The sequence below is a fragment of the Meles meles genome, chromosome 10 (genome assembly GCF_922984935.1).
Source record: "Meles meles chromosome 10, mMelMel3.1 paternal haplotype, whole genome shotgun sequence".
Taxonomy (NCBI): domain Eukaryota; kingdom Metazoa; phylum Chordata; class Mammalia; order Carnivora; family Mustelidae; genus Meles; species Meles meles.
Window position 1 is genome coordinate 2760831 of NC_060075.1, and position 27787 is coordinate 2788617.

A 27787-nucleotide genomic window follows, 5' to 3' on the forward strand; every position below is an offset into this window, starting at 1 on the left:
TTATCTTTGTAAAACACGGCGAGTCCTTCAGGAGTCTGAAACTGTTCTGTCAGCATGGTTATGTTCTGAAGTGATCGGAGTACATCCTGTCACAATTAAGCTCAAAACCCTTACCAGATCAAAAAGCTAAAGAAATTTTCTACTTGGTGTATTTGGGCGGGGGGGGGGTTGGTGAAGATGGCTACCACTGAATTATATTCTTAGCGCTGGGGAGCCCAGTGTCTTAGGAACAAATGCCTTTTAAGGACGACATCTAGAAGGAGAAAACAGTCAGACTACGCTTCCAGGAGCAAATGCACCGCTATTCTTATGAGGGCTAGTCATTCTTTTATAAGCACTCTGGCCACAAATTTCTGTAGGTTCGGGGCACAACTTCATCCAAAAGCTGTGTGCACTCATAGAGTGCTACTTTGCAGAACACCAGAACACACAGGAATGCCTCCTGGACTTGGAACAGAAATGCCTGTTTCTATACACCACCTTTTAGAACCAGAAATGACAAATCTTTTCATGTCTGCACTGAACACCTTTCTGTTATCTTGTTACTCTCTATAAATCCTCTACCTTCATTTTATAGATAAAGAAAACAAGGACAAGCGATTAAATAACTGTCCAAAGTCACGCAGCAGGGACAGACCCAGGACAAGAAGTCACCCATGGGGACAATCTCCAGCAGACCTGTGTGAATAAGAGAACTACCAGAGAATAACGTAACTTCCTCCAACATTTCCACAAATCCCCTTAATCAGTTTCAGATACAATGTCTGCATCTTCAGTGTTAAAATCATCTTCTGTGAGTGAGGAAAAAAGGACCTAGTCACCACACTGACAGGAACCCCACTTGAGAGTTGATTCTAGGTGACCAAAACACACACTCTCCCCTTTGAAGACAAGCACCCATGCCAGGCCATCACTCAAAATAACCGAAAATGAAAGGCAACAGCATCCGCCCAGGGCATACGGAGAACTCTTAAAACCAGAATACACAAAGGCATTGGTAAATATACAAACAAAAATCTAGAAACGTCTCTGTACTGTTTGCTAACAAGAGACATATACAGAAATAAGAAATCAGTCTTTGATGACCACCTACTTTTCCTAAGCAAAAGCATTTTTTAAAAGCACATAAAGGCTCACTAACGGTTGTGAGGGAGTGGAGTATAGGAGACTGAGAACAGCTGCTTCCGCGACGACCGAAGACAACAGCGGGGCGGGAGACAGGAGGACCGAATCCAAACAACCACGACAGACATAAACCGGAGCTCAAGAAATCGTGACCATCCATTCAGCACCTCCTCGGCCAGGAACCGCTCAAAGTGCCTCCCGTGTATCAGCGTTTTTGTTGGCGCCACAAAAGACACTGAGATCTTAAATACTTGGCTCAAGGTCACCAACCCAGGAAGCGGCAAAGTCACAAGGTGAACCTGGAGTGGCTCTAGTTCCAGGGTCCAAGCCCTAACACGCCCAAAGCCCACACAGAGAGCAAATGCGCGTCCCTACTGTCCGCATGGAGCTGGACCCTTGCAAAAGATGTGCGCGGAAGGGAAGAACGTTAGAAAATATAAAGCACTACCAGAATCATACCAATTGTCACCAACACCAACCAGGGACTTGTGGCAGTGACCAGCCCAAGGAGGTGGGCGCAGAGCTGCGCAGCGCCCGGCCAGTTAGGGCGGCCGCGGGAGGCGCGGCACGACTGGGAGGCATCCTGGACTCGGCGCCAGACCCCCTCGGGCTCTCGCCCGGCCTCACTCCAGGAGCAAGCCCCACCTCCCTGCAGCCGCCCTTCGCCGGCGCGCCGAGAGCAAGCGCACTCTTCCGGCGAACAGGTGCGCACGGACAGGCCCTTGCAGGAAACGAGTATTCCGTGGTCCGCTCGGGGCTGCAGCTTTTCACAACTGCAAGTGTGAGCAACAACACGCCCTGTCCCCATCCAGGCCACCGTCGTCCGGTCTGTGCAGCTCCGTTTCCCTGGAGGCTTTGTCCGGAGGCCTCACGCAGGCTCTGCAGGAAGGCCTCGGCCCACCAGGCTCTAGACGCCAGCTCCCCGCCAGGCCCGCTGCCCCGCCCACCGCACCGACTCCTCCTGCTCCGCTGACCCTGTCCTGGCGCAGCCCCGTCGTCCCAGGGCGGCCGGTGAGAGCCCCGCGGACGCCACCTGTCCACAGGCACACCGACACAAGCGCGTCCTTCCGAAAAACTAAGAACGTCAGGTGCTGGCGCAACAAGGGCACCAGCTTCCTCCAAATGGACCATTGATGCGACATCGTGGCAAGAGCCGGTCAGAACAATTTCTGACTCCCTCTGCTCCTGGCTTTCCAATCTCTCCCTCCGTTACCCAGTACATACAAGACACACACGACACGGAGCCGCCCCAGGCAAACGTGCCCCGAAGGCGCACGAAGAGAGGAAGCGCGAGCCGCTGAGCAGCGCTGGGCCGGCAGCCGTTCACGGCAGGAAGGACGGGCAAACCGGAGCCTGCCTCGCTTCACCGCCGAGCCCAACCGCCACGAGCGCAGGAAGCCGACTCACTCCTCGACCACCCCAAGTCCCACTGGCCAGACAGGAGAGCCGTTCAAATACTAATAAAAACAACAACTGCGATGAATCAAAATACACGTGTAGTATGTCAATCTGTTAGTTTGAAAGGAGTCAAGAACTGGACTCCCCTTCCGAGGCGGCTAAGGAACTGAGCCTACTTCGAAAACTGGTGCACCCAAGTAGGATCAAGCCTGGCACTTAGAGGAGTCCAGCAGTCTGCAGAAGGTCACTCGGGTCACCCATCCTCCTGCCCATCTTCCAACCCACCCCATCAACTTCTGACCCGCGAACTCACAGAAAATGCAGGAAACGAAAGAACGCGCGAACACTCCAGGGGACACAATCAGCAAAAGCAGAAATTCCACAAACCACCTTGTTTCTTCAAAAAGTTGCAGAGAACTGAAACGCAGATGCACGAAAACCTACAGATGAAACACCAGTCGGAAAACCGGCCTGTCAGATGCCACCTAGGATCTGCTGTGGACCGCACAGGCACAGGGCATACAAGACCCACACCCACACCGTGCCGTGCACGCCACACTGATACTTACATGAGACCAGCAGTAATAAAACGTTCAGGGAGTTTATCAAAATATAACTCTATTATGGTTGTCTTTGTGAAGCCTTTATTTTTTAGAGACACAATCTGAAATATTTTCAGATGAACTTATGTCTGTGAAATGAGGAGGGTTGCAAATTACAGATAAAACAAGAATGACTTTGTCCCAGTAAATGTTGAAGCTGAATGATGCTACGCCATACTATTCTATTTTCACATTTTCTTGAAATTCTCAGTAAGTTGAAAATCAATCAATTTAATCAAGTTCAGGCAAATTATGTATCTTAACTATAAAAATAAATAAAAACACTTCACAATTTTCACAGGAACATGCAAAACATACCAGAACACAGGGCAGGGAAGAATTTCATAAGGACAGTGGAAAGCACCTTCACCACACGCCTCCGTAAGTGATGCCCTCGGGAAGGCCACAGCATTGGCGACAAGAGTCCTGACCAGATACACAACTGAGATCTGGTTCTGCAGAGACACCTGCAAATCCGTGCTGAAGCCAGTCTACTAGAGAGCCCGTCCTCTTCAAAAATGTCAAAGTCATAAGAGACAAGGATACATAATTCTTCCAAATGAATAAAGAACAAAATGCACTCTATGATCCCCAATTGAAACTTGAACCAGAAAAAAAGAAACTCATTTTTGGCTATAGCACACTTTCAGGAAAACCGTCAAAATCTGAATAACCACTGTACATTAAAAAAACAATTCTGTGTTTGTCAACTTCAGGATTGTGAAACGCCCCCGTGGCTAAGTAAGTGAATGCCCCTGTTCTTGGGAAGCACACCAGGAACACTACATGCTGAGGCACACGGGAAGCACATGGCCTGATGCCCTCAGACCACGGTGCAGGGGCGGGGCAGGGGGACACTGGTGAGCGGGTGTGCAGAGGACACAGAGGACAACGGACGAGGCGGGAAGCAACTAGGACTCTGGGGGCCCATGAGAGTGTCCGTGTCACTCCTGAATCTGTCCTTCAAGTCTGAAAGTGATTCCAAAGTACACTGTGTTCGTACTTTAATAAAAAAAAATAAAAGCCATACAGGGAAAGATCATACATTTGATTGTATTATTTTTAAAAATCCACCTCAAGGCTGTTGTTTCAAGGAACATATGTCACAGACTGGGAGGAGATCTCGCCAAGTACAAAAAATATATTGCAGAAAGTATAAAGAACCCCTAAAATCAAGGAGGAAAAGACAAACAACCATAAGGAAAATACACGTACATACGAACAGACAACTGACAGAAGAGAAAATCCGAATGGTGAGTGACTACTAAAATATTTTTATTCAGCTCCCCATCAAAATCTCCGAAACAAAACTACTCGTCACTACTTGCAGTAGGGCCATTTCTCTTGTAGGAGATTTTGATGTGAGCTCTAAGTGATTCCTTACAGACGGCCTACGAGCCACTGAAGAATAACCAAGTCATGTAGGCGCTAAGTTTTTACTGCATATAGTTTTTAAAGTAGAGTATTCTTTTTTTTACTGGCATTCCTTTTTTATTAATATACAATGTATTATTTGTTTCAGGAGTACAGAGCTGTGGTTCATCAGTCTGATACAATTCACAGCACTCACCACATGACATACCCCGCAATGTCCATCACCCAGCCCCCCCCCAACCCCCCCAAGGCCCTCCACTCCAGCAATGCTCAGTTAGTTGCCTGAGATTAAGAGTCTCCTATGGTTTGTCTCCCTCTCTGGTTTTGTCTTGTTTCATTTTTTCCTCCCTTCCCCTACGATCCTGTCTTGTTTCTCAAATTCCTCTTATCAGTGATATCATATAATTGTTTTCCTCTGATTGACTTACTTCGCTTACCATAACCTCCAGTTCCATCCACGTCATTGCAAATGAAAAGATTTCATTTTTTTGATAGTAGTATTCCATCATATATCTATAAACCACTTCTTCATCCATTCATCTGTCGATGGACATCTAGGTTCTTTCCATAGTTTCGCTACTGGGGACACTGCTGCTATAAACAATGGGGTGCATGTGCCCCTCTGAATCACTGCTCTTGTATCTTTGGAGTAAATACCCAGAAGTGCCATTGCTGGGCCCTAGGGCAGTTCTATTTTCAACTTTTTGAGGAACCTCCATGCTGCTTTTCAGAATGGCTACACCAGCTTGCATTCCCACCAACAGTGTAGGAAGGCTCCCCTTTCTCCGCATCCTCGCCAGCATCTGTTGTTTCCTGACTGTTAATTTTAGCCATTCTGACTGATGTTGAGGGTGTATCTCACTGAGGTTTTGATTTGTATTTCCCTGATGCCAAGTGATATTGACCACTTTTTCATGTGTCTGTTGGCCACCTGGATGTCTTCTTTGAACAAATGTCTATTCATGTCTTCTGCCCATTTCTTGATTGAATTATTCTGTGGGTGTTGAGTTTGATTAAGTTTTTTATAGATTTTGGATACTAGCCTTTGATATATCATTTGGAAATATCTTCTCTCATTCCGTTGGTTGTCTCTGGTTTTGTTGACTGTTTCCTTTGCTGTGCAAGAACATTTTATCTTGATGAAGTCCCAATAGTTCATTTTTGCCTTTTTCCCCTTGCCTTTGGAGATGTGTCTAGGAAGAAGTTGCTGCGGCCAAGGCTGAAGAGGTTGTTACCTGTGTTCTCCTCAAGGATTTGGATAGATTCCTGTCTCACACTGAGGTCTTCTATCCGTTTTGAGTCTATTTGTGTCTGTGGTATAAGGAAATGGTTCAGTTTCATCCTTCTGCATGTGGCTGTCCAATTTTCCCAGCACCATTTGTTGAAGAGACTGTGTTTTTTCCACTGGACATTCAAGCTTTGTCAAAGATTCATTGACCATAGAGTTGAGGATCCATGTCTGGGTTCTCTATTCTGTTATGCTGATCTATGTGTCCATTTTTGTGCCGGTACCATACTGTCTTGATGATCACAGCTTTGTAACAGAGCTTGAAGTTCAGAATTGTGATGCCACCAGCTTTGGTTTTCTTTTTCAACATTCCTCTGGTTATTCGGGGCCTTTTCTCATTCCATACAAATTTTAGGATTATCTGTTCTATCTCATTGAAAAAAGTTGATGGTATTTTGATAGGGATTGCATTAAATGTGTAGATCGCTCTAAGCAGCATAGACATTTTCACAGTATTTGTTCTTCCAATTCATGAGCATGGAACTTTTTCCATTTTGGGGGGGGGGGGGTCTTCCTCAATTTCTTTCATGAGTATTCTATAGTTTTCTGAGTATAGATTCTTTGCCTCTATGGTTAGGTTTATTCCTAGGTATCTTATGGTTTTGGGTGCAACAGTAAATGGGACTGACTCCTTAAATTTCTTTTTCCTCTGTCTTGTTGCTGGTGTATAGAAATGCAACTGATTTCTGTACATTCATTTTATATCCTGACACCTTTCTGAACTCCTTAATGAGTTTTAGTAGTTTTGGGTTTTTCCACATAAAGTATCACATCATCTGCGAAGAGTGAGAGTTTGACTTCTGTGCCGATCCGGATGCCCTTTCTTTCTTCGGGTGACTGCTGACACTCCTTGTACTATGCTGCACGGCAGGGGAGATGGTGGACAGCCCTGCTGTGCTCCTGACCTTAGGGGAAAAGCACTCAGTTTTTCCCCATTGAGTATGATACTCACTGTGGGTTTTTCATAGATGGCTTTAAGGATATTTAGGTTTGTATCCTCTATCCCTACACTGTTAAGAGTTTTGATCAAGAAAGGATGCTGTACTTTGTCAAATGCTTTTCTGCATCTATTGGGCATATCATATGGTTCTTGTTCCTTCTTTTATTAATGTTATTGTAAATACACTGATTTGCAAATGCTGAACCAATCTTGCAGCCCATGAAAAAAATCCCACTTGGCCATGGTGAATAATCCTTTCAATGTACTGTTGGATCCCACTGGCTAGTAGGGAGAATTTTTGCATCCATGATCATCAGAGATATTGGTCTGTAACACTTTTTGGTGGGGTCTTTGTCTGGGTTTGGGATCAAGGTAATGCTGGCCTCATAAAATGAGTTTGGAAGTTTTCCTTCCATTTCTACTTTTTTCAGAAACTGAACAGTTTCAGGAGAATAAGTATTAATTCTTCTTTAAATGTTTGGTAGAATTCCCCTGGGAAGGCACTCGTTTGTTGGGCGATTTTTGATGACTGCTTCAATTTCCTTACTGGTTATGGGTCTGTTCAGGTTTTCTACTTCTTCCTGATTCAATTTTGGTAGTTGTGTGTCTCTAGGAATGCATCCATTTCTTCCAGATTATCAAATTTACTGGCATACAGTTGCTCATAGTATGTTCTTGAAATTGTTTGTATTTCTTTGGTGTTGGTGGTGATCTCTCCTCTTTCATTCATGATTTTATTAATTCGAGTCCTTTCTCTTTTCCTTTTAACAAGTCTGGCCAGACTTGTTATTAATTATTATTATTATTAATTCTTTTAAAGAACCAGCTCCTACTAGTTTCATTATTTGTTCTTTTGGTTTCTACTTCATTGATTTCTGCTCTGATCGTTATTACTCTTCTCCTGTTAGGTTTAGGCTTTCTTTGCTATTCTGTCTCCAGTTCCTTTAGGTGTAGGGTTAGGTTGTGTACTTGAGACCTTTCTTGTTTCTTGAGAAAGGCCTGTATTGCTATCTTAGGACCGCCTTTGCTGTACCTCCAAAATTTTGAACAGTTGTGTTTTCATTTTCATTCGTTTCCACAAATTTTTTTAATTCTTCTTTGATTTCCTGGTTGACCCATACATTCTTTAGAAGGATGCTCTTTTAGCCTCCATGCATTTGGGTTCTTTCCAACTTTCCTCTTGTGACTGAGTTCCAGCTTCAGAGCATTGTGGTCTGAAAATATGCAGGGAATGATCCCAGTCTTCTGGTACCCGTTGAGAGCTGATTTGTGACCCAGGATGTGATCTATTCTGGAGAATGTTCAGGTGCACTAGAGAAGAATGTGTATTCTTTGGGAACAATGTTCTGAATGTATCTGTGATGTCCACCGGGTCCAGTGTGTCATTTAGAGCCTTTACTCCTTGTTGATCTTTTGCTTAAATGATCTGCCCATTTTGGTGAGGGGTGTGTTAAAGTACCCTACTATTATTGTAGTATTATCGATGTGTTTCTTTGATTTTGTTATTAATTGACTTATATAATTGGCTGCCTCCATGTTAGGGGCATAGATATTTAAAACTGTTAGATCTTCTTGTTAGATAAGACCCTTTAAGTATGATAGTGTCCTTCCTCATCTATTACTATAGTCCTTGGTTTCAAATCTAATTTTTCTGATATAAGGATTGCCACCCCAGCTTTCTTTTGCCGTTCACTAGCATGGTAAATGGTTTTCCACCCCCTGACTTTAAATCTGCAGGTGTCTTTGGATCTAAAATGAGTCTCTTGCAGACAGCCTATCGATGGCTCTTGTTTTTTTTATCCAATCTGATACTCTGTGTCATTTGATTGGGGCATTTAGCCCATTTCCACTCAGGGTAACTATTGAAAGACACGAATTTAGTGACGTTGTATTGCCTGTAAGGTGACTATTACTTTATACCGTGTTTGTTCCTTCCTGGTTTATGGTAGTTTTAGGCTCCCTCTTTGCTTAATAGATCCCTTTCAATTATTTCCTGTAGGGCCGGCTTAGTGTTAGCAAATTCTTTTAGTTTTTGTTTCTCCTGGCAATTTTTTCTCTCTCCTTCTATCTTCAATGACAGCCTAGCTGGATATAGTATTCTTGGCTGCATATATTTCTCATTTAGTGCTCTGAATATATCATGCCAGTCCGCTCTGGCCTGCCAGATCTCTGCATAGTTCTGCTGCCAATCTAATAGATATCTCTACTGTTGCAGGTTACAGGCCTCTTGTCTGGAGCTGCTTTCAGGATTTTCTCTTTTTCTCTGAGACCAGTAAACTCTACTATTAGACAACGGGGTGCTGACCTATTTTTACTAATTTGGGGGGTGAAGGTTCTCTGTGCCTCCTGGATTTTGATGCCTGTTTCCTTCCTCAAATTAGGGAAGTTCTCTGCTGTAATTTGCTCCAATATACCTTCTGCCCCTCTCTTTCTTCTTTTGGGATCCCAATTATTCTACTATTGTTTCATGTTATAGTATCCCTTATCTCTTGAATTCTCCCCTCATGATCTACTGGTAGTTTATCTCTCTTTTTCTCAGCTTCCTAACTCTCCATCATCTGGTCTTGTCTTCTACCTCATTTACCCTAGCAGTTAGAGCCTCCATTTTCGATAGCAACTCATTAATAACCTTTCTGATTTCAACCTGGTTAGATTTTAGTTCTTTTATTTCTCCAGAAAGGGTTCTCCAGTATCTTCGATGCTTTTTCAAGCCCAACTAGTATGTTTATGATCATCATTCTGAGCTCTACTTCTGACCTCTTACTCATGCCCATATTGATTAGGGCCCTGGCAGTCAGTACTACCTCTTGTTCTTTGAGATGAGTTTTTCCATTTTGTCATTTTGTCCAGAAAACAGATGAATGAGAGAACAAAATGCTAAAAGGGTAACAACGTCCCCAGAAAAATATACACTATACAAATTAGAAGAGACCCAAAACCGGGGCAAAAGGAAGGGAAGGGGGGTGAAAAAAAAAGAATATGATCAGGCTGGTGAACAGAACAGAGCCACCTACTAGATATTGGCTGTATTTCGATCGTTAGAAGAAACTGCCTCCCACAATTTTAAAGAAAGAAAAACTTATATTACATGAAAAACAAGGTCAAATACAATGAAGGGATAGAGTATGACTGTGAAACAGAAGATTAGAAAAAAGATTTTTAAAAAGGAATTGTAAGATGTTGGTTGAAAAAAGAAAGAAGAAAAATTCAAAAAAAAGTAGAAAAAGAAAAAAATAAAGAAAATTTTAAAAATTAACTTTGAAAGGCTAAAAAATCATGGGGGAAAAGCCATGAGTTCCATGCGCTGTATTCCCCGAGCACCACAATTGTGCAGTTCTCATTGATCAGTGAACTTGGTCTTGGCTGGATGTTCTTGCTGATCTTCTGGGGGAGGGGCCTACTTTAGTGATTCTCAACTGTCTTTGCGCAAGGGTGAACTACACCACCCTTGCCAGGGGCCAGGCTAATTCATCTGCTCGGGTTCGCTTTCGGTAGGTTCCCTGCAAGCTTTCTGTACAGCTTTCGAGGATGGTAATGAAAATGGTGGCCTCCCAATCTCCAGCCACAAAGGAGCCGAGAACTCAGGGCCCTGCTCTTCAGTGAGCCCTCAACGAAAAGCAGTCAATCACTCCCATCTCCCTGGTCTCCGGCCGTGCTCTGTGCTCACCCGGCCTGTGACTGAGCGTTCCTATCTCTGGCGCACGGCCCCGTTTGGAGTCTCCAAACCCAGCAGATTCCTGCAGTGTGCCCCTGTACCGCTCCTTCCGGGGGAGGAAGAGGAGTCTCCCCAGATCTGCTGCTTGTTAGGTCTGCGCTTAAAGAACAGTAGCCTGACTGCGCCTCGGATCATGGTTTAAGGTAACCCCGAGTTGAGAGCCCCCTCCTCGGCTCCATCTTCTGCAGCCTTGGGACCTCTGCCACACTTAGGCACCCCGGTCTGTTACCCCGACAGACTGAGACCACCCTGTCCCAGCAAGGGTTCCACCCCCTGCTTAGCCACTGGAGTGACGTCCCTCACTGGAGCAGACTTCTACAATCTCCAAGCGCTACACCACTCCACTGCTTGCTGGGTGCTGGCTGATGGAGGGTCCCTCCCCCCGCGGTCTATCTTGTGTATGTCATTTGGGATTCGCTTCTCAGCACCTCCTACCTTCCACAAAGTGGTCGCTTTTCTGTGCATAGAATTGCTGCTATTCTCTTCTTCTATCTCCTGCTGAGTTTGTAGGTGTTCAGAATGGTTTGATAACTCGCTGAATTCTTGGGACCAGACGAAATTTAGATCAACTGCTCCTCGACCATCTTGTTCCTCTCCCCCTAACGTAGATGATTCTGTAAAACTCCTGGGGCACCACAGCTTTCAAATGGCAATGAGGTCTTTTTTTTTACTGCAGAAGGTCACTGTTCTTTATTCAGAACTATTTACCTTTATTATTAAATTTCCGACTGCAACCACAAGGTAATTTTTTACATTTTCAACACAGTATTTAAAGTCTTAAGAAATATGTAGGAGCGCCTGGGCGGTGCAGTCGGTTAAGTGTCCAACTCTTGCTTTCCGCTAAGGTCGTGATCTCAGGGTCGTGAGATCAAGCCCTGTGTGGGGCCCGCGGTGAGCATGGAGCCTGCTGAAGATTCTCTCTCTCCTTCTTCCTCTGCCCCTCCCCCGAGCGCTCTAAAATAAGTAAATCTTAAAAAAAGTGTAAAGAATAATCCTCACTTGAGAACCCCACCACCTGGACTACGCCCCACGTACTTCTGCCAGTACACATCCCTCCAACTCCTACTAGAGCGCCTCACCAGCAGTAATCACTATACAGAACTGACATTTATCACTACTGGGAATGTTTTTAACCCTTTACTGCATGTGTCTCCCTAAAGACATTTCCCTCTTCACTAGTAATCAGAGAAATAACAATTTAAATTACAGTGAGAGACTATTATACACATACAAAACCGGGAAAAATTTTAAAGTCTAGCCAAATATTAGGCAGGCTGCAGAACAAAAGAACTCTGGCAATGACAGCTGTGGGGACCCACCAAATCAGTACCACCACTGCATGCAGACACAGAGACAGAAGGGACAACCAGGGCCCTAGAGACAATACAGGCCTGGAACTGGAGCCTACCAGAAAGGCCTTACCTTCCTACCTGGAAGACCTGCCCCTGCACTCACATCAGCGCAGCAGGGACAGACCCACTTGGGGAAAGGCATCAGAGAGCCAGTATACCGTCCTCAGGAAAGATCTCTGTGGAGCCGGGACGCCTGGCTGGCTCAGTTTGTGGAGCAGCGACACTCGATCCTCGGGTTTTGAGTTTGAGCCCCACACTGGGTGTGGAGGTTACTTAAACATAAAATCTTAATTTAAAAAAAAAAAAATCTCTGAGAGTCAAGCAGCAGAGTGAGAGAAATCAGCACAAACCACAAGAACCAGCCGTTCCGTACCTGTCCCAGTCCTCGTCGGCGGCTCTTCTTCTCCAAGACCGCTCTGCGCCGGGCTTATCAAACTGGTCAAAGTCGTCATCTGTGAAAGGGAGGCCATAAGTCAGTCTTACTGAATTAAAACAGACACAGATATTCTAATACTGACGGCCCCTGACTTAACAATGGTTTAACTTAAGATTTTCAACTTTGCAATGCTGCAAAAGCAACACGCATTCAGTGAAAACCATACTTCGAATTTCCAATGTGGGTCTTTTCCCCAAGCTGGCAATGCTCAGTACGGTTCTTTCTCATAATGCTGGGCAGGGAGCAGCAACACTACAGCTCCCAGTAGGCAAGGGATCATGAGGGTAAACAACCAATACACAAACAACCCTCGGTACCCACACAACCATTCTGTTTGTCACTTTCAGTACAATATATTCACACCGGCACAATATATTCAATACGTTACAAAACACAGGCAACACTTTATTATAAAACAGGCTTTGTGCTACATTACATGATTTTGCATTAAAGAGGCCAGGCTGAACTATAATATAATATTAAGCAGGTTAGGTCCACACGTTTGAATTACAGCATTTTCAAGTTACGGCAGGCTTATCAGGATATAACTCGGTAAGATGAGGAAGATCTGCACTGAAACAACGTTTTTCTTATAAGCATTCCTGACGTTAACATTTTGAAATGTAAAAGTTCTGGCTCTCTGCTCCTTCCTATTTGACAGATGGCCACTGCTACGCAGTGCCGCTTGCACGTGAGACACAACGGTGAAGGTCTACAAGTTCCAGTAGGAGGCCACCCACGGCAAATTCACTGGCACAATCAAGGCCGAGAACAGGAAACCTGTGTTCAGTGGAAAGCCCATCTCCATCTTCCAGGAACAAGATCCCACAACATCAGACGGGCTGATGCTGGAGCCGGGTAGGTTCTCAAGTCCTCTGGGGACATGGAGAAGGCTGGCACTCACTCAAAGAATGGAGCCGAGAGGCTCATCATCTCTACCTCCTTCGCTGAAGCCCCCATGTTTGTGATGGGCGTGACTCAGGAGAAGTACGGCGACTCCCTCAAGGCTGTCGGCAACGCCTCCTGTACCACCAGCTGCTTGGCCACTCTGGCCAAGACTATCCGTGACCGTGGATGGCTCCTCTGGGAAGCTGTGGCGTCATGGCCGAGGGGCTGCCCAGAGCATGGAGCATCATCCATGCCTCCTCCGGCACCACCAAGGCTGCAGCCAAGGTCGTCCCTGAGCTAGCTGAATGAGCAGCTCACTGGCGTGCCTCTGCATGTCTCCTCCCGCAGCGTGTCAGCCGTGGATCCGAACCACCGCCTGCAGAAAGCTGCCAGACAGGACGACATCCAGAAGGTGGTGAAGCAGGCACTGGAGAGCCCCTCAAGAGCACCCTGGGCTCCACTGAGGACCAGGCTGTCTCCTGCAGCTGTAACAGTGACGTCCACTCTTCCCCATTCCGTGCCGCAGCTGGCACTGTTCTCAGCGACCACGTTGTCATGCTCCACTCTGAGTACGACAGTGAATTCGACCAGAACACCTGAGCGGTGGACCTTACGGTCTACGTAGCCTCCAAGGAAGAAGAGCCCCCTGGACCACTAGCCCTAGCAGGGCACAAGAGGAAGAGAGAGGCCCTGCTGGAGTCCTTGCCCAACTCATCCCCCAACATGCTGAGACTCTCCTGCCCTCCACACAGTTTCCAACCCAGGCCCCTGAAGCAGGGGAGGGGCTTAGGGGGACCTACCTCATCATGTACCACTGTCAAGTACACAGTACCGAAACGAAGAAATGCAATACAGAAATTCCATATACAGCTGTTACAAATGCTGGGACGCCTAGGGGGCTCAGTCGGTTGAGCATCTGACTCTTGGTTTCACCTCATGACCTCAGGTCATGATCTCAGGGTTGTGAGATGGAGCCCTGTATCTGGCTCCAGGCTGGGCACGAAGCCTGCTTAAGATTCTCACTCTCCCCTGCCCCCCCCCATCTGCCCAGAGTCCTGGGATCAAGTCCCAAGTCAGGCTCCCTGCTCAACAAAGAGCCCTGCTTTTCCCTCTCCCTCTCCTTCTCCCCCTCCCCACCGCTCATGCACTCGTGCTCCCTCTCATGCTCTCCATCTCAAATAAAAAATAAAAATCTTTAAAAATAAATAAATTAATTAAATAACTGAAGTTTCTGTGGTTGGTTTTCTGTTAGGTTTCTGTGTTCGTTTTCCTTCCTCCCCCAGATCACATACTTTATGAAAACAGAGCATTCCCTAGCTGACAACGTGAACACAAAGCTCCAACATTTTATAAGAAAAAAGGTCTGCTCATGGTTTCTTTCACATCAGTTCACAGTGAAGGTATTAATGGCCACAACCGCCCTGGGGGGACACTGCCACACAGCCGGTTCTGCTCAGCACAGAAAACCCTTACGGCCAAGGTTAACAGTCACCTAGAAACCTTGTTAAAATTATACAATCCCCGGTCCCACGCTGCATCTGATTCAGTGGGCTCTATTTTTCATGTTTGTTTTTTTTTTAAGCTTCCCAGTAACTGTGATGAGCTAGAGCTGGGAATCCCTGCCCCCAGTTGACCACGATCCCTCAAAGAAGATACTCCAGAAGAAAAGTTAACTGTTATATTGCTATGTAAGTACTTCCTGCAGTTAAATCCACAAACGTCAAAATTAGAAACCTGGATTATGTAAAAACAGTTAAATACTTCTCCAAAGGAGAGATCCCCATAAAATGTCCAAGAAAATTGGGTATGAAATCATTCCAAACTAAGGATTACTGAAAGTCAAGCACAAACTATGCAGAACTGAAACGGGTCACGAAACCCGTATTCTTCATTCAACAATTACTTGAGCACCTAATGTATGCTGGCATTGTTCTAAACACCTAATATACAGGGTGTACAAGATAAAAATTTCCACCACGTGTAGGTTACAGTCTAACAGGTAGAGACAAAAACCCCACAAACATATATGGGAATCAAGGAGGAGGGGAGTGGGAGGTGCTAACCAGATTGCTTACAATTTTAAAGAGAATGGCCAGTGTAAAATGCTTTTAAAATGTACACAGGAAGCACTGCCAATACAATTAATGATACTGTATAGCACTGTACGCTGACAGATGAGAGCTAAACTCGTGAACACAAGGTTTACAGGTATAGCTACAGAGTTGTCAAATTACTATGGTGTAACCTTGAAACCTAACATTTTATTGATAATACTCAATTTTTTTAAATTTAAAAACAAAATGTGCATGACTTGTATGTTTCAAAATTTACTGTATCAGAAATTAAAACCAAGACATTTTCAAAATATCTTATTCACAAATTGATGTAAAAGAAACAATAAATCCATTACATGTTAATGTAACATATTCTTACTGAAAACTATATTTAAAAAAATAAGATTTTTGTTTTGCAAAAGTCTTTAATGCCTTTGCAGAAGGCAGCTTGATTTTCACACCCGCTTCTGCATTCAAGCTCTTGCAATAAGCTGCTCTGAGTGAAGTATATGGAGAGATCCGATTCGGAAAATATGTGCAGCTGTTAAGGAGCATTAAGCGTTTTCAGGTCATTTCGATGTTCTTAATATCACACCAACACTCAACAAGCGGGGGCTTTTCAAAGGCTATTTGCAATGCAGCGTCTGAACCCTTATCAATGAACACTCCATACTCTCACCTGTTAAAATGCAGTGGTATGTCTCGCGTTCCCAATGTATCTTTTAACACGAGACTGCATTAACATCGTAAAAATACTGGGTCACTGAGTTATGCTGTTCTTTCAAATGTGGACACCTTTCTTATTCAATATCAAAAATTACATTTGTTTAAAGCACCACCAATCTCTTCAGGAAAATCTTTAAAATATTGGGACGGTTTCAAGTTCACCATAGCAAATACAACTTCTCTAAAATGCTAATTTTTGCTCGAAAGCTTGGATTTTCTCATTGGCAATCAATACTGCCAGCTGTTTCCGTGAATACAGGCTCACTTCACTTGCAAGAAAACATCTGCCAAATACTACAGTCTGAATAACCCTAATTTCATCAGTTGTCTTCTCAAGTAAAACTGGTGTTCTACGGGAAAAAAAACAAATAGCACAGTCAGCTCTCAACTCAATCAGAATAGTACTTTCCCTAAGAAACACCTTATGCATATTTCCCATTTTGTCATAAACCTTTTTTTTTTTAAAGAGGGAGGGAGATGGGGAGGGGCAGAGGAGGGGGAGGCTCCACAGAGCCTCTCCACCCAGCACAGAGCCCAAGAAGCAGGGCTTGATCTCACAACCCTGAGATCATGACCTGAGCTGAAATCGAGAGTTGGACGCTTAACCAACTGAGCCACCCGCGTGCCCCAAAGAGTATTATTTTTTCACATGTACTTCAGGGTCAAGATTTAATGAAAGTAGTAACTTTTACTGCTTCATCGGGGAACTTCCGAAACAAACCTGTTTTTTCTGTGCGGCCTGGCTTCTGACAGTTTGTGGTCACTGCCTTCCGTCGCACTGAGCAAACAAACTGACTCACCATCGCTTTTGCGACACTGACGCGGGTGTGCGCACAGTAAACAAGGCACACCGTCAGGTTTTAGCGCTCTCGTGAAAACAGCCCTCACAAACACTCCTGGGGGACTCCTTAAAAAGACCTTGAAAGCTGTTGTCATCCAATCAGCGAGCATAAAGGATATGGACAAGGAAGCTCACTGAGGAATGTTTTATCAGCAGGAAAAAGTGGAAATCAAGCCAACACCCGACAAAGCAGAGATAAATTAAAATATAGTCTCGCAATTATAGACGAGGCAGCAGTAAGAACTACCACTAGAACTGCTGTATTTCTGACATGGAAAAATGTCCACAATGATCTAACAAGCCCCAATACCAGGCAGTATAGTGTGCCTCTTTATACGCAAAATGTGTATGTGTAAGTGTGTCTGGAAGGATATAAGCAAAACCCTAATGGCAGTTATCTCTCTGTATGGAATCACAGACTGTCTTCTGTACTTTTTCCTTACATTTTTACAGAACCTATTTTCTTAGAATAAAAACCTGTCCTTACTAAAATAATATACAATTATAAAAACCTCTTGGAATCCTAAAAGGTACAAAGATGGTACTGAAATCACCGCAAGCTTCTCTGATCGGAAATAACAGGACACCTGGGTGGGTCAGTTGATTAAGTATCCAACTTCTGATTTCTACTCAGGTCATGATCTCAGGGTCATATCAAACCCCACATCAGGCTCTGTGGTGGGCACAGAGCCTACTTAAGAGTCTCTCTCTCCCTCTCCCCTATCCTTGGCTAGAGCTCGCTCTCAAAAACAGCAACAACAAAAAGTAACAATCATAACGTCAAACAAACATCATTTTAAATGTTTATCTATGCACACATTTGAACATATAGTGTACAAACCTTAAACAGGACTGTACAATATTTTTAATGAAGTATGAAGTTTCATACTATTTAAAATTATCAGCAGAAGTGGCTCAGTCGGTTAACCATACAACTCCTGATCTCAGCTCAGGCCTTGATCTCAGGGTCAGGAGTTCAAGCCCTACACTGGGCTCCATGCTGGGCATGCAGCCTACTTAAATATCTATCTTAAAAAAAGAAAAAGAAAAAAGAAGTAAAATCAATGGAATGACTGAAATTCAAGTAAACCTTTATTCAGCCCAAGAGATATCTTGAGGTTAATTTCCAAGCCCCCACAAAAAACACATACAGCATGAAAGGGGCTGGGGAAAGTGAAGCTTGATGCTGCAGTAACAGAGACAAAGGCTAAGCAATGACTTGGTTTTTGATCAGCAGATGGGCACACAGGGAAGACAGCAGAGACGGTGAAAAGTGCCGCCTAAGCCCAGAAGACTGTGACTAGTTTCACGGGTTTGAAACAGCCATTCAGGGAGAGAAGCAACAGTTAACATAAATGCTGAAAAGGTAGACTTGAGGGGCGCCTCGGTGGCTCAGTGGGTTAAAGCCTCTGCCTTCGGCTCAGGTCATGATCCCAGGGTCCTGGGATTGAGTCCTGCGTCGGGCTCTCTGCTCGGCAGGGAGCCTGCTCCCCCCGTCCGACTTCTCTGCCTGCCTCTCTGCCTACTTGTGATCTCTGCCTGTCAAATAAACAAATAACATCTTTTTTTTAAAAAAAAAAAAAAAAAAGGTAGACTTGGGGTATCACTGAAGAACCGCTGTGAGACACCTACCTACAGTTAAGATGCAACACGACCGCAGTTTAGAAAAATTACCCAGCAGCGAAAAGCAGCAGTGACTGAACTAATAACAGATGAACAATGGTCTGAACAACACAGAATTACAAAAAAAAAAAAAATCCTGGCTAGCATCACAGTAAAGAGGTGGGAAAAGAAGACAATGGATCAGTCAGAATCTGTTTTTTTAAAGATGTATTCATTTTAGAGAGGCTGAGAGAGAAGCGTGAGCATAGGGAGGGACAGAGAGAGAGAGAGAGAGAGAGAGAGAAAATCAAGTAGACTCCCCACTGAGTGTGGAACCCAATTCAGGGCTCAATCCCACAACCCTGAGACTATGACCGAAGCGGAAATCAAGTGCCCCAGAATCTGTCCATTTAGAAACTCCAAGTCACGTCCACTAAATGACAAGGATCAAAGAGAAGTCAAAGAAAACACCGGTATTTTGAATATGGAATATTAGTGGGATGTGAACTCACTGATAAACGTGCTGGTTTATTTTGGGGTTGGGGATGGGTAGAAAGCAATGAGTTTGGTTTTAAAAACGCTGCATTGGTCTTATTACGCACCAATCATCCTTTGTTAATACTAAAAGCAAGTCTGACTTGCTGACCGTACAGGACTGAACAGTCTCTGATTTTCAGACACGAGGCAGATGTTGAACAATCCCATAATCCCGTAATTGCTAATCCCTCATAATCCGGAGTCAGCACAGAGATTAAGGGCTCCGTCTCAGGGGACTGCCCCGGTTACCCATAATTCTAGGGCCAACTACAAATTCAGGGGTTCCCACAATCACCCTTCCCCCAGGCTAAATAATTCAATTGAACAACTTAAGGAACCCCTCACAGAACCCAGGCTAACATGATACTGTGACGGTTTGCTACCAAGTACAAAAATGGTGAGCCATATGTAAGCAGGATGAAGCTAGGAAGGGTCCAAGTGCACAAGCCTCTGTCCCCACGGCAAGGGCCTGCCACCCTCCCAACACAGGCATGGGGGAAGCCGTCCCAAATCCCTTCACTGAGGGATTTTTATGGAGGCCTATGCATTAGATAAGCATGCCCAGTAAACTGACCAAAGATGACAGAACTCGATCTCCAGCCCATCTCCGACCTCCCAGGAAATGAGGTTGAGGCTGAAAACTGTAACCCATTAAACACGTGGCTGGTTTTTCAGGCAACTGGTCCCATCCTGAAGCTACCTAGGTTACCCCCCACCAACAGTGAGTCGTTCATTAGTCTACAAAATCTGTGCCAGGAACCTGTTCACCAGAACCTCACAATGTGACCTTATTTCGACATAGGATCATTACAGATATAATTGTTAGGATGAGGTCAGACTGGATTAGGATGGGCTCTAAACCCAATGACTGCTGTGGCAATTCCACTTCTGGGGATACTTAAAAAAGAACTAAAAACACAGGTTTGCAGAGGTATGCATACACCCATGCTCACGGCAGCACTCTTCACAACAACCAGAAGGTGAAAGTAACCAAAGTGTCCATCGGCGCATACACAGATAAATGAAATGTGGTCTAGCCATACAATGGGGTATTATTTAGTCTTGGAAATTCTGACACCTGCTACAACACGCACGGACCTTAACACCCTGCTACGTGAAATAAGGCATTCACAGAAAGACGAACGGCGAATGAGTACTCTTAAACGAAGTCCCAAGAGTAGCAGAAATCATAAAGACAGAAAGTAGACTGGTAGGTGCCAGGGGACAGGGGAATGGGGCATTAGTGTTTTATGGGGATAGAAGGAGTGAGAATGTGGAAAACAGACGAAATCCGACTGGCCATGATTTCATATTGCTGTAACTAGACGATGGGACATAGAGGAACTATGCAATTATTTTTTTTTTAAAGATTTTATTTATTTATCTGACAGAGAGATCACAAGTAGGCAGAGAGGCAGGCAGAGAGAGAGGAGGAAGCAGGCTCCCTGCGGAGCAGAGAGCCCGATGCGGGACTCGATCCCAGGACCCCGAGATCATGACCCGAGCCGAAGGCAGCGGCCCAATCCACCGAGCCATCCAGGCGCCACAACAGGTCTTTTTTTAAACAGAAGATATTTTAAGGTAAACTATGAATAATTTCCTACTTCTGACAAAGAGTTACAACATGTGACTGTGTACTGCTCATGTGTGTGGGAACACAGGCATTCCCTCTGACTAGTGGTGGCAGTGCAAAATGGCACAAATCCTACACAAAATTGTGTCTGACAATAACTGGCAAAAATCTACATGCCTTTATCTCTTTATTCTCACTCTAACAAGTCTAAACCAAAGACCCGCTGGCAAAAATACAAAATGACATTTGCACAGACTAAGCATGGTGGCAAGAAATAAATACTATGTATTGGTTACAAGTACATATAGGTAGATGCATTTCTTAATTTAACATCCTGACACTGACAGTAACAGAAATATATACTAGAAACACATCACATTCCTGGTAGTGTGAGACTCTGGAGAAGGGTTCTGGGATCACACAAAGCATAATGGGGAACTTATCTGTAATCCTGTCCTTCATTTAAAAGACAAACCTGATGCAAATGTGACCAGATGCTAAATGCTAATTCCAGCTCTGAGGCTAATGGGTTTGTCTTGCTGGTCCTTATAGTTTATTTTACTGAATGATTTCTCTCCGCACACAGGTCAACAGGAAGTGAGAGGGACCTCAAGAAGCTTTGGCCACAACGTGCGAATATGGAACAGATGCTTGAAGGGGACCAGTTACGATGGGGGGGGGGGTGGGTGTGGGTGTGTGTGTATGTGTGTGTGTAATGCAGGAGCAAGCCCAACATATGCCGGTGTCTGTGTGGAAGGGAAAAGTGACCGAACAAGAGGGCAAAGCAAAGGAGAGAAACGACCAGCAGCGAGGTCCCAACGGGAAAACTGCTAGGAACCCCAGCCCAGGTGTAAATTCATGCAAGCTTGGGGGAAAAAAGTCTGTGGTTGAAAAGGCTTTTTCTGAAGACAGCAATCTCATCTCCTAACACCAAAGAAATAAAAAAATTCTTAAGTAATGCAGCAAGACACGGGAGCAGAAAACAACTAGAATCCCCAGAAGGAAGGAAGAACAACTCTCAACATGGATGAACCTGTGCTTGGACAAAGACCACACCTACTGAGGCAGAAAGCAAGAGGGTATTTTCTTCCCCTGGCATATGGAATATACAGATGGAGATGGCAAGAACCATGACTCGAAATCCTAGGAAATAAACTAAGACAGGAATTCTTGGCCCGTTTTTATTATTCTTACATTTCCTCCAGTCACCTCCCTTCTGCTCACGTTTAGAACACGGACAAATCCTTTTTGCAGAGCTGTAGTTTCCATCTGTCACAATGAGCAGAACCAAGAGAACAAAAGACATCCACGTAGTCTGGTCGAATCAAGAACAATGCAACCCTGACAACCAAGGGGAAGATCAGCCTGGAGGACGGGCACGGTGGATGCTCCCACCTGCGGACTCTCCCTGGAAGGCCAGCGTGGTGCTAAGCATTCATTCCATTTCCATACGGGAGCACTTTTCCTGAGAGCAAGATTACAGGTATCTACTGGAATTCTTACACCTTTCACTTACACAGCAACCAGAGGTCTGTAACAACCCAACTCTCTTACTTAGCATTCTCACTCTTTTCTCTTTTCCAGAAACCTGAAACTTGGATTAGAAACAATACAGAACATTGGCTTGAATAGGGTTCTAGTCAATTACCTAGCCAAGGGCCAGCAAAGGTCAGTCCACAGGGCAAGCCGGGTCTGCCACCTATTTCTGTCCAAACTGGGCTACTACCGAGTTTTGTAAGCAAGCTTTTATTGGAACACTGTATGCCATTTCAGCAACATATCATTCAGAGGGGCTTTCAACGTATAAGGCAAACAGTAATTGCAACAGAAACCACACGACCTGCAGCACCTAAAATGTTATTTGGCCCTTTACACATAAAGTTTGCCAATCTTTGCTCTAGTCCAAAGGTTCTCAGCCTCCTTTTTGCGTCAACACCATTCTCATGTATGATACACTGAAATTCTGAATCACTAACAGTCAAAATTCTGTATTTTATAGGCAAGTAAATCTAGACCCTTTATTTAAACCGTAACTAGAAAAAACAATCGGGGTACTGTTCGAGACCTTTGAAAGTGAGCATATTAGCCCCATAGAGTGAAACTACCAAATTGAGTACCGAGCAAAATATTCAGAGAGCATCCCTATGCCATGTTGTTTGGGAAAAAAATCTGTAGTCACTGTTTTAACAATCACTCACTGAGGGTGCCTGGATGGCTCAGTCTGTTAGGCTTTGGACTCTTGATTTCAGCCATGATCTCAGGGTTGTGGGATCAAGACTTGCATCTGGCTCATGGGCTAGGAGTGGAGTCTGCTTGAGATCTTTCTCTCTCTCTCCCTCTGCTCCACCCCCCAAAATAACTATAAATAATCTCTCACGGATACAGGCCCCTGGACAGGTTCTCCCTAAAATGAACCGTGTGATCTGTCCAGGAAGCGTACTGCACATTGACCGTATGCCTGCCGTACACAAGATTTCCCCGTCCTGCGTCTGGATATCAATCACAGTAAGACAGGGCTCTGTCTCCCAATGCGGAAACCATAAAAGGTAGGTCCTTGATTCTCTATCATCCTGGGCAGCCTGGAAGAGGACAAGTGGTCTGAGCTCAGCCAACCAGATGTTCCCATCAGGACTTAGAGGAAATGATGCCCTATTTCTTTTTCCAAGAATCTAGACCCTCTTTTAAAAAAGTGAAACCTTCAAAAATAAGAATAAAAAAAAGTAAAACCTAAAAACTGGTGAGGATCAGCTGCTAAATAGGTGAAACTCAGGGGAAGAAACAAGAAAAGGAGAAAGTCCCCCCACCAACCCCTCTTTTGCCTTCCACAGACATAAGTATCGGCTGTGCTGACTGTGGTCACTATACTCGCCACAATGCTACAGAGGAAATACAGGAACATGCTTCTTCCCTGGGCCTTTGTGGGGTTCTGAGTTAGACCACGAGGCAAGGCACTGGCAGGAGGTCTGAGTCCCAATTATCATTACAGTTGTTCTCAGGTAGAGAGGCAGAGGCAGGAGGCCGTCAGGAAGCTGGGAGGAGCTCAGAAAAACCATGCTGCTCCCCCCCCCCCCCCCACCACCCGGCCTGCAGGAGCTGGGAGAGTCAGTGGTGACTTCCCGAGACTCGAAGGGGTCAAAAGTCAACACTAGTGCTGTAGACCAAGAAGGCCCCTGAGCTTCCCCAAGAGTCTTCAGGGTCACAGGACTTCCAGGCAAACTCCTGACAGCCGGGCCGAGACTCTCAGAGAAGGTTTTCCTAACCGTGTATCTCCACCTTTCCAAGGCTGCATAAGCCTGTAAGTCCTATACTAAAACCGCTTCGAACTTGAAACACACAGCATGGCTTCTGTGCTGACTGAACTCCAATAATCCAAGCGCTACCGAAGAGCTTAACAGAGGCTTCCTTGGACTTCAACCCGCGATCATGTTTACGTCGGTTTTCTCTGTTGATGCAACCACAAGTCTTCTTTCACAGACGTGAGAACCAAGGCTAACCAAAGTCAGTCAACAACAAGACCAGACCAACTCAGGCTACCGAACACCAAGTGCAGCACTCCTGCATTTATTTCAGAAGCAACCGCAGTAACATACCCTCTGACCTCCAATACGGAATACGACAGGGCAACCACGACGTCGTCCAGGTTTAGGTAGGGAGATCACTCCCTCGCGGCTCGGACTATCATCGCGCAGACAGAACCGCTGGAGAGAGGCTGCAAGCTGGTGGCGCACAGGCCACATACTCTTTGAATCACACTGTCTTTTCTTATTTGACTTAGTTGTCAGCATTTAAAAAATGGTATTATGGAAAAGTATTAGAATTCCACCTTCTTTCAAGAAAGAGGAGAAAATACCAAAAGATCAAGAATAGCAGACACATTTAGCCATAGCTGAAACAGCTAAAGATAAACTGCATTTGGCCAAAGAGGAACAAAATTCCTCCTACTGTAGGAGTGGTAGCCGGAGCGTGCCTGGAGCACCGCAGCACCAGCAGCGGAAGCCGGAGGCCCAGGAGCGGCCCTGAGGGCTGCACTTCATCAGCCTTACTCAGTTAGGAATTCTTTTTTTTTTTTTAAGATTTTATTTATTTGACAGACAGAGATCACAAGCAGGCAGTGAGACAGGCAGAGAGAGAGAGAGGGAAGCAGGCCCCTGCTGAGCAGAGAGCCCGATGCGGGACTCGATCCCAGAACCCCGAGATCACGACCCGAGCCAAAGGCAGAGGCTTAACCCACTGAGCCACCCAGGCGCCCCTGGTTAGGAATTCTTTTACTTCCCTCCAGGAACTACCAAATTGCCTATCTTCCCAAAAGCATCTTAACGAACGGTCTCATTATTCTTACACTTTGTACGTAAGTGAAGCATCAGAAACCAATAATAAGAGTTTCAGGTGTGCACAGAGAAAATAAAAGGGAGAAAAATACAAGAAAATCTCCCAGAACTGAAGATGCGTATTTCCACACTAAAGTGTCCACCAAATGCAAAGCACAACAAAAAGACCCACGCTAAGGAAATTTAGAACACTGAGGAGGATTGTTAAAATCCTCCAGGGAAAGGGGAAGCCTGGGCGGCTCAGTGGGTCAAGCCGCTGCCTTCAGCTCGGGTCATGATCCCAGAGTCCTGGGATCGAGTCCCGCATGGTCTCCTTGCTCGGCAGGGAGCCTGCTTCTCTCTCCACCTCTGCCTGCCTGTGTGCTCTCTCTCTCTCTCTCCTTATCTCTGACAAATAAATAAAATATTAAAAAAAAAAAAAATCCTCCAGGGAAAGAAAAAGGTCACATACAAAGAAATCAGAATGCCATCAGACTTTTCAAGAGCAGAACTGGAAGCCAGAAAAACAATACAGCACCAGCACCAAAAATATAAGGAAAATGAATCCAAGTCTAGAATTCTAGGCCCAACCAAATTCATCAATCAAGTATAAGAATAAAGAATTTGTTCACATACACGAGCCTCAAAAAATTTACCTTTAACACACCAGAAATGGTAGTGTTGAACCCTGCATTAATTCAAAAATATAAACATAAAAAATTGCTTTTCCAGAAAAATTTATTAAAACTGACCTCTATGTCAGAAGAGCATGCAGCTCTTGATCTCAGGGTCATGAATTCAAGCCCCATTTTGAGTGTAGAGATTAAACAAATAAATAAACTTTTAAAAAATGACCCAGAGATTTCTACAAAGCTAAATAGACCAATAATGGTTGAAGAAACTGAAAAATAAAGAGCTACCAAACCCAACTGCTGTGCAGACAAAAGTTCTTCCAACTTTAATTTAAATTTTTTTTTATTTTTTACACTGTCCCAGAAAACTTCACAACTCATGCTAGGAAGACAGCATTTCATATTAAAAAAACAAACAAACAAACCAGGATAGCACAAAGCACACACACACAAACACAAAGGAAAAAAACTAATATTCTTTCTTATGATCACAGGTAAATCCAAAAATTGAAGTCCAACAATATACTAAAAAGAACAATATATTAAAAAGAATATATTTAGGGGCGCCTGGGTGGCTCAGTGGTTTAAGCCTATGCCTGCGGCTCAGGTCATGATCCCCGGGTCCTGGGATCGAGCCCCGCATTGGGCTCTCTGCTCAGCGGGGAGCCTGCTTCCTCCTCTCTCTCTGCCTGCCTCTCTGCCTACTTGTGATCTCTGTCTGTAAAATAAATAAAAAAACAAAATCTTAAAAAAAAAATATGTTTAATACATTAAAAAGCACGCAGAAGGTTTTGAAACCAAGAATGCAAGGTCGGTTCAGCACCAGAAATCTATCAATACGATACATTATGAGATTAAAAAAGGGGTCCCATAAATCACCGCAACAGATGTGGAAAAAACATTTGATAAAATTAAATGCCCAACTCAAAAAAACAATTTTCTTTGCTAAAAAACAATAACTAGGGGCGCCTGGGTGGCTCAGTGGGTTACGCCTCTGCCTTCAGCTCAGGTCATGATCTCAGGGTCCTGGGATCAAGCCCCGCATCGGGCTCTCTGCTCGGCGGGGAGCCTGCTTCTCCTTCTCCCTCTGCCTGCCTCTCTGCCTACTTGTGATCTCTCTCTGTCAAATAAATAAATAAAATCTTTAAAAAAAAAAAAAACAGTAACTATCAGAAACCTACAGTAAACACCATACTTAATGGTGAAACATTCAAAGAACACTCGTTAAAACTCAGAACAAGATGACAAGACAGAGCTGCCTGTCACCACCCATATTCTTCAACATCATACCAGAGAACTTGACAATGAAAACCTCTGAGACAAGGAGAAGAAAAAGAAATGATAGCTATAACTATCAGAAGTTTCTGCAGGTATGACTAACAAGAAAATCTAAACTATTAAATCCAAACTATTAAAACAACATTCAAAAAACCAGCTATATATAATTCAATTATATTTTTAAAAAGCTTTTCTGCAACAGGCCAATAACAAATGAGAATGTACTAAGATTAAAAAAAACTACACCATCTACAATGACAAATATAAAGTATTTGAAAATAAAACTAACAAGAAATGTGAAAGACCTATATAAAGAAAATTTTACTGGGGCGCCTGGGTGGCTCAGTTCGTTAGGCGTCCAAGCTCTTGATTTCAGCTCAGGGTCAGGAGATAAGACTCCGATGTCAGGGGACTGGCTCAGCAGGGTGTCTGCTTCCCCTGCCCACCCCCACCCCCCCCCCCCCGCCCACCCCTCCCCAAGGCACAGGCTCTCTGAAATAAATAAATCCTTAATTTTTTTTTTTTTACTTAATGTAAGTTTCATAAGGATAGGGATCTCTAGTATATTAACTATGTAACCAGGCTCTTGGGTTAGTGCCCAGCAGAGCAGGTACCGAATAAGCGTTTGGTAGAGATGACTGAAAAAACGAAAAGCTTGACAGAAACACTCTTGTTACTGGATGAAAGGACCCATATTGCAAAAACGTCACTCTCAAATTATGTAAAAAGACTCAATGCCATCTCAATAAAAATTCCCGTAGAATTCTTTATAAAACGTGATTGATGATTCTGAAGTACATTTTTCTTAAGCGCACAGGACTAATCACGATATTGCTGAAAAGGAACATGCCATCACATATGCATAATGTTTACCCGTGTGTACCTAAATATATCTGCACACACGCCCTGTGAAACAGTATATTGTGAAAAACTTAATGGGAACTTAATATATGGCAAAGATGGAAAAGATGGAGAGTTGAATAAATCATATTAGAACTGTTACAAGTCCCAAAACCACAGAACACCCAGAATGAAACTCCAAGAAATAAAAGCTAAATATAAAAAAGTGCAGAAGCATAAAATGTTAAAAAGCACAGACGAACTCTAGGCATAGAGACA

At 44.3% G+C, this 27787-nt stretch overlaps 1 protein-coding gene across 7 annotated transcripts in view; it reads right to left on the reverse strand.

Moving 5' to 3' along the window:
- RBM33 (RNA binding motif protein 33) overlaps positions 1 to 27787 on the reverse strand; it is a 129900-nt gene that overhangs the window by 99259 nt on the left and 2854 nt on the right. For all 7 annotated transcript variants that reach the window (XM_046021403.1, XM_046021402.1, XM_046021401.1 and 4 more), the window contains exon 2: positions 12168 to 12246. In XM_046021403.1, the coding sequence (XP_045877359.1) occupies positions 12168 to 12246 (79 nt within the window). The remainder of the gene's footprint in view (positions 1 to 12167; positions 12247 to 27787) is intronic.